Source organism: Micrasema longulum, unplaced genomic scaffold (assembly GCF_059751315.1).
Source record: "Micrasema longulum isolate JH-2025_06_02 unplaced genomic scaffold, ASM5975131v1 h1tg000894l, whole genome shotgun sequence".
In the NCBI taxonomy this organism is placed as follows: Eukaryota; Metazoa; Arthropoda; class Insecta; order Trichoptera; family Brachycentridae; genus Micrasema; species Micrasema longulum.
Window position 1 is genome coordinate 186,546 of NW_028278085.1, and position 19,230 is coordinate 205,775.

Consider the following 19,230-nt stretch of genomic DNA (forward strand, 5'->3'; position numbering starts at 1 on the left):
TTCCTTTATTTGCAATCCGTTTTTATACTCCATTGTTTAAATATCATAAACAGACAATAATTGTACTAATTGGTTTATTTTTATAATAATGGTTTCATTTAAAAAAAGATCGACGCCTTTGAAATGTGGTGCTGCAGGAGGACATTATAAATCTCACAGAGTCCGAAACGATGACGTCATCCGACGGATGATAGAAGATAAAGAGGCACTGAAGACAACAAAGAAAAGAAAAAGTTACAAAGCAGGAGCCATCTTCAGTTTTCCCTGAAGATGGCTCCTGCAATGGTAGCCGAAACGTCGGATCAAATCCAACATACACGGTATCACCCAAAAAAGATACATAATATTGATAACAGTGACCGTGAAAACCTTCGCACCTATTAAAGAAAAGAAAACTTGAGTACTTTGGGCATGTAATAAGAGAGAACAATATAACGTATAATATATAATAAATAATATTTTCAGGCGTTGCCTAGTATGTAGGTGAAATAATTCAATTAGATGAATCTCACCCGCATAAATAAAGGTTTCAGCTCTTTAACTTCACAAACATCAACAGATGAAAGAATTGAAGGAATATAGATGTTCAAATATAGGCAGAATGGTGAATGTTACACAGTGTTTAAAGTGACCACTTAAACCAGCCAATTACAGGTCATAAGCCCTGTAAATGCCTAGACTTCCATATTCTCTTCTCATAAATGTTTTCCCTCTCTGTTGAAATAAATTTAAATATTAATAATTCCCAAGGGAGGAAATCCAGCCAGTCTGCAAGCATTTGAACGTACTCAAACATCATCGAGATCTTGTTTGCCCGCTCTCCCTTCCCAATAGTGTAAAAAAAACACTTCTCTGGTGCCATTATTCAGAGAGAAAATACGGGAATACGTTTGTATGAAGAAAAGTCGGACCGCGATGGCTTTTTAGAGTTGTCAGACTAAATAGTGCTATGATCTGAATATCGGTAGATTTTTATTATTTTTTTTTTATTATTTTTTTTTTTTTTTTTTTATTATTATTTTTTTTTTTTTTATACGCCTCCACTCGTTTGCGAGTGATTTTGGCTCTTAGAAACAAGAAAAAGAAATTTAAAGAATATACGCTTCAGTGAACGACAAAAAAAAACCCATACCCACGAAAAAATATAATATAATGTGAGGTAGTTAAAATCAGTATGAAAGAGTTGTGACAATAAAATATTATTACTGTATAAAGTAAACGTAAACATAAAATGAAATTTCGGGCCAAAAGTAAAGAGGGACATTCAATTAGACTTATTGATTAAATTATGCAAATAATATTTAACAAATTCAAATATTTTTATTATTTGTCCTTAGGAATTTAGTCAGAAGTAAATAAGTATCCAAATCATTCTGGGCTAGTAAAAAAATTACGTTAAGAGGGAACGTATTATATTCTTCACATATATTTTGAAGGAATTCCCTTCTTTCGAAGAGGGGACAGTCAAAAAGCAGATGATCTAATGTCTCCTCGTCATTTTCACAAAGACACATTGCCGAAGTAAAGACACCTATTCTCGATAAATGCGAGGCAACGAGACAATGTCCTATTCTCATTCTTGATATTAAAGAGATGTTCAATTTTGATTGCTTTTCGATTTCAAACCATGGTGTAACGGGGATGGAGCATCGGTAGATTAAACATCTTATATTCGTAGGGAAAGTGTTATCTCGCAATCAGCATTATTGCATATGTTATATAGTTAGGCTTTATGTATAAAGTGAGAGGCGCTTGTTGCAACGAGGAAGTATATTTCAGCTAGCCCACACATTTATTTATTTATTTATTTATTGTGGATAACTTATATAGCGCCATTTTCGTAATAAAATACCTCAAGGGCGCTTTACATGGTGATTCTATTGTTAAGTTAATTTAGTTGAAGCTTTTAAATTTGTAATTTAATTAAAATAATTTATTTTGTTGTCACGTGCTACGGATTTATTCAAATGATTTAGAGAACAAGTGGGTTTTAAGTTTTTTCCGAAACATCACTTCACTTTCACAGCCTCGCACCTCTGCTGGGAGAGCATTCCATGCCATAGGGCCTGCGACCGCAAATGCGCGCTCACCAAATTTAGTGCGCTGTTTGCGTAGAGGTATAAAACTTTTCCTCTCGCCGTAGACGTAGCTGATCTAAGCGTGAGACGCCTGTCAGCTAGTTCATCTGGAATGCATAGTTCCCTTAGATATTCCGGAGCCGAGTTGTGCAGTGACTTATACATAAGCCAACAGAGTTTGTATTCGACCCTCTGTGGAAAACGTAGCCAGTGTAGTTCCCGAAGTAGTGGAGTGATATGACTGAACTTAGAGATTCCGAAAATAAGTCTCGCTGCGGCATTCAATACAGATTGTAGGCGAGTCATTTTGTTCATTGGTAGACCTGCGTAGATACCATTACAATAATCGACTCTAGACACTACAAACGCATTTATTAATTGACGGGCGGCATCAACCGGCAAATTTTTGCGTATGCATTTAATTTGTCTCAGCTGGTAGAAGCATGAACTTATCGTTCTACTAATTTGAGCGTCAAGAGATAGGTCAGAATTGAGTAAAACTCCCAGTAGTTTAACGGTGGGTAAAACGGCACTCCCTACATTGGGTAGAGCCGTATCCTGGATCAAATTCTGTCGTCTGGCTGACGTCTAGAACGCATACCTGCACATACCTGCACACCGCATCTGAGGACCTAACCCATTGACATATTAATTGATACATAGACGCGCGCTGTAAAGTAAAATATTTTTAAAAGTAGCGACACGAAAGCGTACCCGTGTGTACTAAGTTTGTTTATTAACATATTACAACAGAGATGAAGAACATTTTAGAGAAGGTAATTCAATTTCAATTTTCAATTTTATTTATTCATATATACGTACATTACAAAATGGAATATCTCAATTCGCACATATAGAAAAAATATAAATAATTAGGTAAAATTAGGAAAATATAAACAAAAACACATTAGTTTACATAATATCCAGAGAATAATATGTTAAAAAAGTAAGAGAATCTTGTAACGAAAAATTCCTTCAGAGACGTAAAAAATGTCAATGTCCAAAGTGATATTGATCAACATAGAGATAGCCCTTCCAACGGGTATAACCATTGGCAGGTTAGTCCTGTATATTGGAATGTGAAACAGTCAATGCTGACGTTGTCTAAAGTAATTATCCGGAACATAAAAGCTAATGCTCCGCATAATTTCAGGGTTGTCAATAATACCGCTCAACAATCGAAAGAAGTGCGTTGTTAAATACACATTCTTTCTAGTCTTCAAACTGCTGTAACCGAGCATACCCTGGAGGAACTCAGTGGGATAAAGCCATGGATAATATCCGCACTCCCTCATGTAGAGAAACCGAAGAAATGTCTTCTGAACCCTCTCCACCATAAAAGAGTACTTCAACTCACACGGTCCCCAAATTGTTTGTCGAGCCACTCTCGAGTCTACTTCGCACCAACGAGTTATAAAGAATTGTCAGTTCTCGTGTACTACCAAAAACCCTGGCAGTGCGCAAGTCGTCTTGCGTACTGCCAGGGTTTCGTATCCTGACATCTTCAACTAACTACTACAAACTGTTTCGATCTGATCATGAAATGTCAGGGAACTCACAAAAGTGATGCCTAGATCTTGAACCTTCGCAATCCGCATAAGATTCTGGTCATTCATTCTATAGCGGAAGAAAAGCGTTTTGTGAGCCCTGGTGAAAGACACAACTGAGCATTTCGAAATATTGAACAATAATTTATTTCGCCTTCCCCATTCAGGTACGTTTATTATATCCGCCCGGAGAGTACGAAAATCATCCAAAGTTTTAACCCTCAAAAATAGCTTCAGGTCGAATAATAAAAAACGCGATTTGACTACAACTTTTTTAATATCATTGATAAAATTAGAGAATATAGAAGTCTAGGCATCTTCGGGGCTTATGACCTGTCATTGGCCGGTTTAAGTGACCAATTTACATTTCGCCCGAGTCGTTAGCGATACCCAATGGTTTTTTCATGTTTTCAGCAGTTAGATTTAGAATATTATCTTCTTTGAATTAAATTGTGTTTGATTAAAGTCATTCCCTGTAAATATTTCATTTTTTCCTTTTTGAATCTCTTATTTTTTTAATGTGTAGTGACTACACAGCACCGTAACGCGCGGGTGTATTTAGGACAGTATGGGAAAGATTAATCTCTCCTCTATTCATCTCTCTTTATTCCCTTTTTCCTCGTGCGGTCTAATACCGCTCGATATTTTCTCTCTCGGAATTTCGACCAGAGCGCATCAACATTGAAAAATAAAATGGATCCAATATTTACTTAACCGTGTCGTGTAGATTAGTTCGACCGCGACAGGTGTGAAATCCACAGTGTATGCGTACTCGTACAGAGCTACTCTTGTAGAAATGTTAGGATCAATAGTTTGTCCAGTGAGTGGTCTCGGAACCAGTTTTTGGAACTTACATCTGTTTCTTTGTCCAAAACCGGTCGGTTGAGAGATTAACCTTTTGGAAATATCGATCAAAGGTTAATTTTTATAAAAATCTACATCAACCACATGGAAACTTGGCTTAACAAATCTACGTAAAGATTTTCTATTATATTGCTCTCGTAAGCAAAAATGCAGCATAATCGGGTTGTGGTCCCGTGGCCAGTGTTGCGGACTCACGGGCCAGAGGTCCGAGGTTCAAACCCCACTCTACCACAACTTGATTTCAATTTTCTAAAAGTGAGTTATTTACAACTCAACAATGTTTAAATATGTCCAAATGCATTTGGACATACTCAAACATTGTTAAATCACTACCTGGTAAAAGAAGAAGTATAAAAATTGGACAATTGTTTACAGGCGTTGCCTAGTAGGTGATTTGGTTCAGCCGGATGAACCTCACCCACGCGATAAAGGTTTCAGCTCTTTTGCTTCACAAAAGTCAACATATGGAAGAGTTGAGGAAATGTGAATGTTCAAACATGGGCAGAATGGTGAATGTTACACAGTGTGTAAAGTGGGCACTTAAACCAGCCAATGACCATAATGCCATATTCCCTTATTTAAGGTATTCTCCATCCCTGTTGTAATTTGTTATTCTTAATGACCCCCGAGGGGGTGAAATCCAGTCTTTTGTCGATGAAAATTTGGACAAACTCAAATATTGTAATTTATAAGTTGTTATATTTCACATATTTTTTCACTTTCTGTTTTAATTTTGTTTTCTTTTTTCTAAATAAATGTTTTTTCCCATATAATATTTTTTACTGCCTAATATGTTTATTTTATTCATACAAATACATGCATGAAACATTTAAGTTTGTAAGTAAAAATTCTTGATGAAAATTCAATGTTATTTATTATATAAATAAAAGACGAGTGATACTTTAATTCACAAATTTGGAATATCCGGTGACCGGTTTCATCGCTTTCGCGACATAAAAAAAAATATTTTTTGTTCTGGAATATTTTTTGACTGCTTGTTGCTTCATATCAAATGGTTCAACATTTCTCATAGATCATTCTCATATTTAATTCATTTTATGATTCTTGTCAAAAGCTGCCTTTTTGCTTTTGAGGGCAGCATATGAAGTAGATAGGCAACGAATAGCGATTTGGCCGAATATTCGGCGGCCGAATGTTCGGCGCTTCGGCGAGACCCAATACACGGAAATATAAGTACATCGTTCTAAAATTTTCTCTCCGTATTTTGTATGGAAATTATTTCAACGCGAGGTTGTTATATAAACCTAATTAATTATTATAATTTTGTAAGCACCGCGGAGATAACAAAAATATACGAAATTGCGGAAAAAAAATCATTGAACTAATCGAAATTTTATTTTACAGAATATTGAAATATATTTATAGGTTTTACTAAATCACTTTACGTATATGTAACATATTGTACCATGTTAAGGGGTTTCATCTTCTGCTCTGCAAAACCTACATCTAGATGTAGGAGTTCAGAAAGGTTCATTTTGGCAAGGTGTATTTAAATAATATTTTTTATAAAATCTGTACCTTTGAGCATGGATTGGCAACCTTTGTTGCAAGAAAACCAAATATTTCAGATCGGAGATCATTGCAACCCGCAATAGGAAAACATTTCATTTTTTCACATTTTTAAAATAAATTAATAAAATACTGTCGAGTGAAAAAAAAGTTTTTTGCCACTAAAATATTTTTAAATCTGTAATTTTAAATTCCCGCAAAAACAATCATTTCAGTGGCCGCGCCGCTGATAGGTCACGATTCATGTTAATTTTGAACTTTGCTCCTAACCCTATAATTTTTTATAAAATATCGTCACGAATCTTGGCGTCGCAATTATTAATGCCGAACATGTCGCGTTTTTCCAGTGGCATATTTTTGTTACAATTTCTTTTATAAAATCATGATTTTGCAAATTCAATCAATTATTCTAAATTAATTTCATATATTTTTATCGGTAGAATAGTTTTAAGTGTTAAATAAAATACACAATGAAATAAAAGGTGTAGTGGTCAGCGCATTTTTCCACCATGCAAGAGGTCTCGGATTCCCGACATGGTTAACATGAAATATTTATTTTAAAAGTTGTTTTTACACTAGAATATTTTAGAGACCCTTGACTGGCACCTGAAGGGTATGATTGATCACCTTACCTTCACGCAAAAAAAAATGATGAAGATACGCTGCAATTGGTGTATCAATGCAGTACTCTATGCGCCATTAGGTGCGGAAAGGGAATAATGATGAATAAAATGTTATACTATTCGTAAAACTTATATGTAACAGTTCTTCTTAGGAACTTTAACTAATTAACTATAAAAAAATGACAATAATATAAGTATAAAATATCTTAGAACTACTAACTATAGTCAACAAATCTTAAATTAAATCTAGTCTTTATTTTTTATGTTAGGCAATACAATAAATGGTTATTTGAATGAACGGCATACACTAGTGGTTCAAAGTGGAGTTCTAGTGCAAACCCTGATTATGGGAGCGAAGTATGGAATTGGAAAATTAAGATGAAAGTAGGTTAAATGCTGTCGAAACGTGATCTCTCGGGCGAATTTGTAGTAAAGTGATGTAAAAATTCTCTTGAAAGAGTCCAAAAAAATTCTTACGGTTTATAAATTTTGAACTTAGAATCAGTCATGAATTTTTAAATTACGATTTTTTACTAAAAACATTAAATTTGTTAAAATTTAACGATAGAAGAAAAATTATAGACCTTTTAAATTGATTCAAAATTGTAAATTCAATATGGGATTGCCCTGAACTATTATCTCTCATCAACTTCAGGGTGCCTGGAAGAACGACTAGACAGGTGCCACCGTTTTTTAGCAACAATTCACGGACAGTGTATACTTGTAATGCCGTATTAAACAGACTTCATGAACTCGGCAATAGTTATTCCCACGTATCTGATATATTTAGTGTAGGGTATTGTTCCTATAGAACAAACCTTTTGAACTTTTTCAAAGATGGTAAATGATAATTATATTTATTTTTTCATGCATTTCATAATATATACAGTTTTTTGTTCACTTTGCCCAGCTGTATGAAACAGTTTTTATGATTTTCTTGTCGTATTACTGTAGAATGTTTTTTTTTTTTTTTTTACATTTATTCTTGAATTATTTAAACTTTCTACTGAATATGCTGTATAATTTTTAGGTTTATTTTTTAAATATAACTCTTGTATAAGTTTAAGGTTTAAATTTTTTTTAAACATAAATCTTGTATCTAAGGAAATTTATGTTTTTTTAAATAAAAAAAAATATGTATTAAGCCAAATATGTTAGTATTAATAATTTTTGTAAAAGGCAGATTTGCCATTTATGTTAGTAAAATAAAATGATAGGTCCACAAATGTCGATATACGTGAACTATATAAAGCTGAGACATACATGTTATCGACAGAATCAAGAAAGGGGTGCTGCGTTGGTTTGAACATGTAGAGCGAATGGACAGCGAAAGAACGGCTAAAAAGATCTGTGATGCGAATGTCGATGGATGCAAAAAACAAGGAAGACCGGGAAAGACATGGCGCGATCAAGTGCATCTAATACTTGAAGATGGACACGTCAATAGTAGGAATAATCGGCGTGCGTGCATGAGAAGATGTATGAATTTAGAGTTAGCGAAGTCTCTACCTATGCAAAGACAAAGTGATTTTAATTATTAGTTTATACATACATTTTTACAAAAATGGCACAAAAAACACTCAAATTCTGCTAGTACTAGGAGTAGGCTCAGTATATGAAAGGTCGGCAAGCCAGAAATATTAGCATGCCTAATGTCAATCGCAATCGGTTCCTATATGGGCAAATGCCTGTTCTAAGAAACCGATTTGCTACGGCAAATGTGGTTTTCGAATATAAAAATAATATTGAAGTAAAAGGAAAACAATTAAAGCCCGTTGCGTTCTATCCTCTCTGCCTACTACCCCTGTTTGTTTTGTTTATTTGACAGTACCATATGTCTTATTGTGTTGATTTTACATCCGAACGTAATCCGACACATTCTGACCGTAGGTTTTGGTCAATTTTTGGCCGAAATCGAAACCGCGGCTGAAACTCGTTTTATCGGCCGAAACCGAAGCTTCGGTCAGTCTCTATAAACAATACGTCTATGGGAATGTCTATTGTTTGCTGACGGAAACACAGTTGAACGTACCCTGCTCACTGGTCATACATCGGACATTAGCAAACAATTATTGTTCCCTATGGAGGTCAGAGATTCAACACATTCGTGTTAGTCATTCGTTTCGTCCGAGTGAATAGACAGAGTACCTAAGTGAGCTAGGCACCTTTTTCTACATTTTACAATTTACTTGAATTGACAAAATATAATTTTCCCACGTATTTTACCGGGTTATCAAATCTGTTTTTTGCTATTCACATATATTTTCTTTACGTCCTTTACTATGTATTTTGTTTTTCCTACGTATTTTACCGGGTTATCAAATATGTTTTTTGCTATTCACATATATTTTCTTTACGTCCTTTACTATGTATTTTGTTTTTCCTACGTATTTTACCGGGTTATCAAATATGTTTTTTGCTATTCACATATATTTTCTTTACGTCCTTTACTATGTTTCTTACTATGTATTTTGTTTTTACTACGTATTTTACCGGGTTATTAAAAATGTTTTTTGAATATATTTTGGTCAATTTTTTTAACTATGTATTTTACCATGTTTTTTAATATGTTTACTACCTTTATTATTGTTTCCATCTATTAGATAGTTAGATAGTTAAAGCAACTTAGTAAAAATGTATAATTTTATGCATGACTATAATACGATAACAAATAAATAAAACAGTGTAAAATAAAGCTACATGTCTCGCAAAGTTACTAATAATACTATTTTTCCGAATGTTTGAGTTTACTGTTTACCATATTGATGTGCCATATATATGTTTTTTTATTTTTTTTTCTGATCTGATCCTATATTCTGCTGACGGCCTCGTGGTGTAATGGTCAGCGCATTTGCCTAGCATGCAAGAGGTCTCGGGTCCGATTCCCGACATGGTTGAAATGAAATATTTATTTAAAAGGGTGTTATCACCCCAGAATATTTCACAGTCCCTGGATACCTGAAACGTAAGACTGATCAAAATTGATCTAAATATTCTATATTACCAATCCAGTGCCCTATACACCATTAGGTGTGGAAAGGGAATGATTATGATGATCGTTTATTTGTGGCGGTATACTCATGTGTCTGTGTCAAGTAATTGCGCATCCCATCTCAACACAGGACTTTTAGTCCCATGGAGTTGGGAATTATGACTCAAATAATGTGCAATAAACGAAATGTGTGTAAATAAATAAATAAAAATTAACAAATAAATGCTGTTTGAGTAGATTTGATAGATTAATGGTATTAATCTTCTGTTGTCAACGGCTGAAGCAGAGAGATGATGTTCACAGAACCACGGAAAAATAGCCATTTTCATATTGCTTGCATATATTTCTGTAGATTTTCAGTGAAAATCAGTGCTCGCCTCTGCCAGATACTCGTACCTACATATAGGTACTATCAGTTTCACTTTTCATCTTTCACTACATTACTTTCATTAGCTTCTTTATTTTTCACTTTTCGCATCAATTCTTTTAAATCGTTCACACAAAACAACTTTCCAATTTTAATAGGAATATTCGCGTTCTCGTAATAACCCAAATAAGTAAGCCGTAGATGACTGTACATGTTTTTTTTCATGCAAATCAAATCTTCAATGTTAATAATAATGTTTGAATAATTTATAAAGCGCCATTTTTGTGAAAATCACCCCAAGGGCGCTGTAAATAAATATTCCAACACGTCTCGCAGCTACAGAGCGCATGGACGGTTGGGATTCTAGTTCCTCGTCTCCAATTATGATATATTACAATTATGATGTACATGACCTAGAAAACAGAACGTCTTGCAGCTACAGGGCGCATGGAAAACAAGAAATCTAGCCCCTGTTTACATTTTTTTTTTAATTTTTTTTATTTGACAGTAAAGTTTAGAGTTTAATACCCGTGTGCAGAGACAAAACTTAAGGTGAGGAAAGTACATTCTAATTTCAAATGCAGAGAATAACCCGAAGGTGAAGACAATAGAATGTCCTTTCCTCACCTTAAGGTTTGTCTCTGCATACGGGTATAAGTGATATTTTAACAACGAAATAAAAAGCAAATTTATAAAATTAGAATTTAGATAACAACAAGTCTTGCAGCTACTGAGTGCATGGAAGGTTGAAATTCTAGACCCCATTTACTAAATTTAGGTATTTGATAGTTGATAACATTTACATAATTTGTCTTTGTTTATATTGATGTGCCGTGTGTTATTATTGTTATTTATTATTATATTTTTTTTTACAATATACATAAGAGGTAAAACTGGGTATTCAAAAATTAAAGGATAATTACATAGCAATGAAATACATAGTAACAGTAAACACTGTAAACAAAAATATCCCACAAAGGCATAGCCTGTTTGGGGGTATACAAGAAATGTTTTTAAAAAAAATGTTAGAAGTATATTTTAAAACTAATCAGCTCTTCGACTACCCCTATGCAAAGAATCACGTCAATCAATCGCTCCGTTACGACATGAAAGAATGATTTTTTCAACAATTTTCCCAAGGGAGTGATAATTTATTTTCGGAACGAAAAATAGGCTATTTCACATTTCATCTCTCAGGCCATCCCTATGCAAAAACTCGCGTCAATCGGTCGCTCTGTTGCAACGTGAAGGAAACACAAACAAAAAAAAAACACACTTTCACATTTATAATATTCATCATTATCATTCCCTTTCCACACCTAATGGTGCATAGGACACCGCATTAGTACACCTATAACAGTGAATCCTGATTACTTTTGTAACATGAAGGTAAGATGATCAGTTTAACGCTTCAGGTACCAGTAAAGTCAATTAAATTGAATATTTTTTGCCTTAAGGATCATAAACAAAGTATTTCGGGTTGACTTATGAATTGATATAATAATATTTTAATGAGTTTAAGTACTGTACAATGTATATTTTATTTTCAACTGTCCCATTTTTCGTGAGTTTATTTTTTGTCGAAGATGAATTAAATATGAAAATGGTCTATGAGTAATTTCAAACCATTTGATATAAAGCAAAAAGCAGTAAAAAAAATATTCCAGAACGAAAAATGCGTTTTTTGTATGTCGCGAAAGTGATAAAACCGGTCACTGGATATTTCAAATTTGTTGATTAAAGTATTACTCGTTTTTTATTTTCTCTAATAAACAACAAGAAAATATGACATAAGAAAAAACATTTACAAAGAAAAAAAAACAAAATTAAAACAGAAGATAAAGAAATTTGTGTTAAACAACTTATAAATTCAACAATGTTTGATTATGTCCAAATGCTTGCAGACTGGCTGGATTTCCTCCCTAGGGAGTTGTTCATATTTAAATTTATTTCAACAGAGAGGGAAAAAATTTTGAGAAGGGAATGTGGAAGTCTAGGCATTTACAGGGCTTATGACCTGTCATTGGCTGGTTTAAGTGGCCACTTTACACACTGTGTAACATTCACCATTCTGCCTATGTTTGAACATCCACATTTCCTCAACTCTTCCATCTGTTGACTTTTGTGAAGTAAAAGAGCTGAAACCTTTATCACGTGGGTGAGATTCATCCAGCTGAACCAAATCACCTACTAGGCAACGCCTGAAAACAATTTTTCAATTTTTATACTTCTTCTTTTACCAGGTAGTAATTCAACAATGTTTGAGGATGTTCAAACATAGGCAGAATGGTGAATGTTACACAGTGTGTAAAGTGGCCACTTAAACCAGCCAATGACAGGTCATAAGCCCTGTAAATGCCTAGACTTCCACATTCCCTTCTCAAAATTTTTTCCCTCTCTGTTGAAATAAATTTAAATATAAACTTATAAATTAATTATGTAGGTATATGTGAACAATGTTTTCAGTATGTTCAACATTTTCCCTCTCTGTTGCAACAAATTTAGATCTAAATAACTCCCTAGGGAGGAAATCCAACCTGTCTGCAAACATTTGGACATACTCAAAACATTGTTGATTAAACTAACTGGTATAAGAAAAACTATAAAAAAAAATAAAAAAGGTTTTTAGGCGTTGCCTAGTAGGTGAATTGGTTCGGCAAGATGAATCTCATGCACATGATAAAGGTTTCAGCTCTTTTATTTATTTATTTATTCACACTCTTTATCAAAATACAATTCCATGTTCACTTTGCCCAGCTAACAAGGGTACATACCCCGTTCCAAGCTAGGCAATTACATTATAATTACTGATAATAGTTAACAAATTAATATAGAGCACAGACAAACAAAATATAAACTTATTCGGATACACATTTTGATTCATATACATACAGACATACACATATATACACACATATATATAAATATACACATATATACACATGTACATACACACTTACTTCACAAAAGTCAATAGATGGAAGAGTTGAGGAAAAGCGGATGTTTAAACATGGGCAGAATGGTGAATGTTACACAGTGTGTAAAGTGGCCACTTAAATCAGCCAATGACAGGTCATAAGCCCTGTGAATGCCTAGACTTCCATGTTCCCTTTTCAAAAATGTATGAATAAAATAAACATGTAAGGCAGTAAGAAAATTGATTATGAAGAAGAAAAAAACAAAATTAAAGCAGAAGGCAAAGAAATTTGTGGTAAACAACTTATAAATGAATGATGTTTAAACATAAGTAGAATGGTGAATGTTACGCAGTGTGTAAAGTGGCCACTTAAACCAATGACAGGTCTTAAGCCCTGTAAATGCCTAGACTTCCATGTCCCCTTCTTATGAATGTTTTCCCTCTCTGTTGCAATAAATTTTTAATGAATTATTTTTATATTTTTATTATTAGAGCACATATAAGATTGTGTTTATATGTGCCCTATGATTCAAAATAAAATAAATAAAAAAAAACATTATGATGCATTGTCTCTGTCACTCCAGTATATTTTTTCGTAATTTATACTTAAGTTATGGGTTTAAGTGTTAATGATTTTTTTTCTGCCTACTTAAACTTTTTAACCATTTTCTATTTACCTATTCGTGTTTTGTATTTTATGTTTGTAATTTTATACGTTGTTAAAGGTATTTGATTTTTTTTTCACAGAGTCTTTGTTCAATAAAATATACACATTATTACAACATTGATACAATAATACAAAATATTAAAATATATTTTGTCACGATAAACTATTTAATAATAGTTTGTCATCGGGTGCTCAGACATCAGTTTTAATTAATAATCAAATAAAAGGGTACATACATAATACTGTATTCGTGTAAAATAATGAACGTATATGATTTTGTTTTTTATGCTTTGAAAAATACTATTAGGAAGAAAAAACTCAAGAAAACCAGATAAAAATGGTTTAAAGAAATGTTTTTTAAAAGAAAGAAAATAGAGTAAAATAATACAATTAAAATTAAAGAATAGCCATTTACTTGAATTTATTTTAAACATAGGAAAAATATATAAACACATTTATAAATAGTGTGTGCTCATAAATGTCATCAAAACAAGATACAAAATAAATCAAAGTAAATCGAAAATTTTAATTCATATCTACAGAAAAAAATTAATAATAAGAAAATTAAAAGTGAAGTAAATGATGAACTATTTTTTTTTAATTCCCAGTAAATAGTACAGATATGGATTTACCTCTGAGTACATCGGCTGGGATTAATCTCCTGTAAGTTTTGACGCCATCTACCACCTTCTCTTCGTTCTTTTCTTCTTTCTTCTTGTCTTCGCTACTGACCACGGCTACGACGGCCAGGGAAACGAGGAAAACGGCGGCGAACTTCATTTCTGCTGTTTTGTTGATTTTACAACGTTGTCACTTGAACGCGAAAGCTGGACGCTTTGACCCGGAGCGGAGGAAGATCAATTCCGACTGGTGGTCTCCGGACTGAGGAGGTCCTTATATAGAGAAGCCCGCGGTGGAAACTGTAGGCGAGCGGCGGGGGGCCGAATGAATGGCACGAAACGAACGATCGGATGGTTAATGGTGTCGTGCAAAAATGTGTCAAGCCACAAAATCGAAAAAAAATAGATGGCGTTAGAATCATAATGCAAAACTATTTATTTTTCTTTAGTAGAATCAATAATAAGATAAGGTATAAAGTCGTGGGGACATTCGACTTAAACTAATATTAAAATGATCCAGGGTCTACAGTACTCAATAGTTAAGCGAATTGTACCTACAGAGATTTACGAACAAAGAAGTAATAATGATCTCCTGTACAAAACAATCAAAACTCTGCCTGTTCGAGGACTGCTGTGGCTTTGCATCATTTTGGAACAATTTCATAGTAATACATTCAAGTTTCCTCTCAAACATAACCATAATACACGCTTCACGTCTAATGATGGCTTGGTAGTACCAAAAGTATGTAATAAATATGGAAATAGAACTCTCAAATATTTAGTACCTAGAATTTTTAATTTATTACCAAAAGAACTTAAATTTAACTCACATTGTAACAAGCGCAAAATAAGAGAGTGGCTACTCGATCAAGAGTTTATATATGAATAGTAGCTTAAGTGTAAATATTTTAATTTTTCAATTATTTTCTTGTATTTAAAAAATAAATTTATATATTATTATTTGTATAAACATGTTTATTCTGATCTTTCCGGCTGTTAATTTTTAATTTTTATATGGTATTCATTGTTTTTATGAATGTAAATAATATTATTAAGTTAGTATAAATATAATCTTCACCAACAAGCTACAAATAGTGGCTTCGTGGGATTTTAGTTTTGGTAAAAATATAACAAGTGCATTTTTGTTTTTTAATTGTAAAAATGTAAACTATTGAATAAAAAAAAATAAAAAAGTGATACTCTTATTTTGAAAAAATACTTCAATGAGTTTGAACTTACGAATTCTTTGTAATACCTTGGTGTGTTAACCAAAAACCATGCTACTGGACTAGAAACAATTGAATAACACTGCTTTAAGATGCTTAACGTATTGTTGCAGATTAATTTGTGGCTAACATGTTAACAATATTGTAAAAATGTGTTGTACCCGCAAAAGACGCTTTCTTTGCCAAAATTGTCACAGCAAAAGGAAAATATTACATGCTACAAATACCGATAAAAATATACGAAATGGATTTGGAATAATTTATTGTATTTTCAAAATCAATATAAATATTATGGAGAAATGTTTTCATACATAAATGTAAAAAAGAAATTCAATAAAAATACGTTCGTAGAAAAACGCGACGTGTTTGGCCTTGGTTGTTGTGACGCCAAGATTCGTAATATTGTTCTACACAAATTTCAATAGCCAGGAACAAATAAACATGAACCGAGACGTATTGGGGGCGTGGCCAATGGAATCACCGGTTTTAGCCCTTCAGGTGATTTTCACAAAAATGGCGCTATATAAATTATCCAAACATTATTATTATTATTTTACGGGAATTCAAAATTACGAATTTCAAAGTATTTTTTATGCTACTAATATTAATCAAACATTTTTTTTTTACTGAAAAGTATTTATTTATGCATTTATTTATTTATTTTCAGTTCACAAACAGTAAAAGATATCACAATTTAAATACAATTTATAAAATAAAAAATAATAACACTTAACGTCTTTCACCAATTATATGTGAACACCAATAGTCACAAAAGAAAAAATAAAATTGTGTGTAGACCAAAATTTAGTTTTCATTATATGTTATTAAAGCAGTTTATTAGAATTTATATAAGATTAATTTTAATAAAATTTTATTTAATATAGATGCAATTTATATAATCAAATAGAATTTCACTAGAATATTAATAAAGTCTCGTAGTAATAATATATTTTTTTAAATGTATATCAATAATTATAGTCACAATATAATGAAAACATACAAGAATATAAATTTAAATAAACTTAAAAATATAAAAGATTAAAATTGACATTAAATTATTGTAAAAATTAGTTCGACGATATTAAATACATCGTATATACACATGTAAATTTTAATAATATAAGCATTTGAATAAAATTAACAAATGTAAATATGAATATTTGAGTTATCAGAAAGCCTAATATCCATCTATAGGTCTGTCTTCGCCATCACTCTTCCAAGAGTATTTCCTTGACCTTTATTACTTTGTGTAACAAAATGTTTAAAAAAACGTTATATTTCCCTATTTCTGTTTATTACAAATGTCAACTTTTTTTTTGTAATTTGAGGATTTATATTGAAAGTAAATCCCAAGGTTTTTTTTCACGTCTGGTTTAGAAAAAAATCCTTTATATCAAGTTTGTTTATTTTTTACTCAAAGTTTTTTATTACAAATAAATTAATATGCACTATTGATAAAAAAAAAGATAACAATTATGTTATAGATTTCCATATAATATATTATTTTGGGAAGTAAAATTGTTTGAAACATTTTTGCGTTGTTGTTATTACAAAGGTAATGGTTTTTAAGGTGTTATTTTTTCAACAATATTTTGAGTTTGTCCAAATTTTTGTAGACAAGCACTGGATTCAACTCCCTGGGGAGCTGTTTATATTAACATATTACAACATAGATAAAGAACATTTGTTGATGAATTACCTGGTCCACGAAGAAGTATAGAAATTGAAAAAATAATATTTTCAGGCGTTGCCTAGTATGTAGGTAAAATATTTCAATTAAATGAATCTCACCCGCATAAATAAAGGTTTCAGCTCTTTAACTTCACAAACATCAACAGATGAAAGAATTGAAGGAATATAGATGTTCAAATATAGGCAGAATGGTGAATGTTACACAGTGTGTAAAGTGGCCACTTAAACCAGCCATTGACAGGTCATAAGCCCTGTAGATGCCTAGACTTCCATATTACCTTCTCTTAAATGTTCTTCATCTCTGTTGTAATCTGTTATTTTTTGTTAAATTTTTTTCACTTCTTCTGTTCTATTAAGTACTTTTATATTTATTCATTTTATTTTTATTTATTTTTATTTCTTTTATTTAGGAAACATACAGTTGAATTACATAGTTTTATAGCATAAAAAAATAAACTTATCTCTAATTCTATATTCAACTAAACTTTATTCAACAAACTATATTCAACTAAACAGTCAAGCGAAATAATCAATCATATTTTTGAAAAATGCGCCTGATATTAAAACACAAACAATTTTTTCGATTTGAGGCTGGTGTGGTTTAGCGCATTTTTGCAAAACGTTATCCAATTAGCGTTAGCGTTTTGAGTTCGTAATGAAATTGGATTGGCGTTAAAAATGCTATTGCAAGTTGCTAAATTAATAGCATGAGAAAAATATAGTTCTGTGTTTATTTATTATTTCTAACACCAAATAATATATTTCGATGGCTCAGTTTCATAAAACGACAAGTCGAAAAAAGTTTCGAGTTATATTACCCATTATATTTGAAAAAAGCTTTCCTTTCTAATTCTACAAAGCCTTAGATTAAATGATTGGCGACCGAAGTAGTTTCGGCCGACCCGCAGCCAAAACATATTTATTTTTTTATTTTTACTTTTATTTATTAAGGAAAAACAACAGTTGTTTTATAAGAATACAAAATATAAAAAATAGTACATACATCCAGTTAAAGTTTTTCACAAATATAATGAGAGAACGTGTTACACAGTAAACAGAAAAATAATGTATTATAAAAGACATGAGAAAAAAAAAGAGCTCGTAAGAAGGTTAAGGGATGAGGAAATAGAGTGGAGGAGTGGAGGACAGAGATTTTCATAATATAGTTGACCAATCCAACATTTTGGTATTATAATAAAATAAACATATTTAAAGGAAAATAAACTTATTACAAGTTGACAAATGTTTCATTTTACAGTGTTTCAAAAAGTTTTTTTCTGAAGTCACAAAATTTTGTATTAAAAATATCTAAATGGGGACAAAGTAAATTAAATTTAGAGCAGCTACGATAAGTAAACGAGTTTTGAACATAATTTTTTTTGGGCAATTATAAAAAAAAATGAACTGGTCGTGTTGACTTTACGGAACAATTGATTGAAATACGCTCCAAGAGATATGGACTGTCGATAAAATTGTTTAAAATTTTGAAAAGGAAAGACAGATCAGAAATGCTTCTACGTTTAGTAAGGGAAGTTAAACTATGAAAGGAAGAAGAGTCTTCATACGAGTCAAAATATTTAAGAGATTTACGATCCAGAAGTTTAAGGAATCTATGCTGTATTTTATCTAGTTGTGATATATAAATTGTATATCGAGGATTCCAAACAACAGATGCAAACTCAAGATGGCTGCGAACGTATGCATTATATGAGATTTTGAGGGATGCGGTTGTTTTGAATGGTTGAGTGGTGCGTATAATAAAGCCCAGATTTCTGTAAGCCTTATTTATAGACGCCTGAATATGGGAATCAAATAAGAGTTAAATAAGTTAGTCAGTTCAAAACACATGAAATGTAGGGCCTTGCTTATAAATCTGGTATATACTCGCATGAAGTTATACCCGATATATATTTATTTATTAACGGACATTGTCCATTTATACAATTTATAAGGTTTAAATATTACAATAAAAGAATAGTTAAAATCATTTTCAAAAAAGAAAAGATCCATTGACAAACATAAGGGACATAAAGACAAGATCTGGACTATTTATTTAGTGCTTATTTAAATCGCTGTAAACTTAAACCAAAAAAGTCCAGATCTTGTC

At 32.0% G+C, this 19,230-nt stretch overlaps 1 protein-coding gene across 1 annotated transcript in view; it reads right to left on the bottom strand.

Moving 5' to 3' along the window:
• Positions 1-14,454, bottom strand: part of LOC148278325 (uncharacterized) — a 30,945-nt gene extending 16,491 nt beyond the window's left edge. Inside the window, exon 1 of the mRNA XM_088231584.1 lies at positions 14,218-14,454. Within this exon, the coding sequence (XP_088087710.1) occupies positions 14,218-14,365 (148 nt within the window). The 5' untranslated portion in view covers positions 14,366-14,454. The remainder of the gene's footprint in view (positions 1-14,217) is intronic.
• Between the last annotated feature and the right edge of the window lie 4,776 nt (positions 14,455-19,230).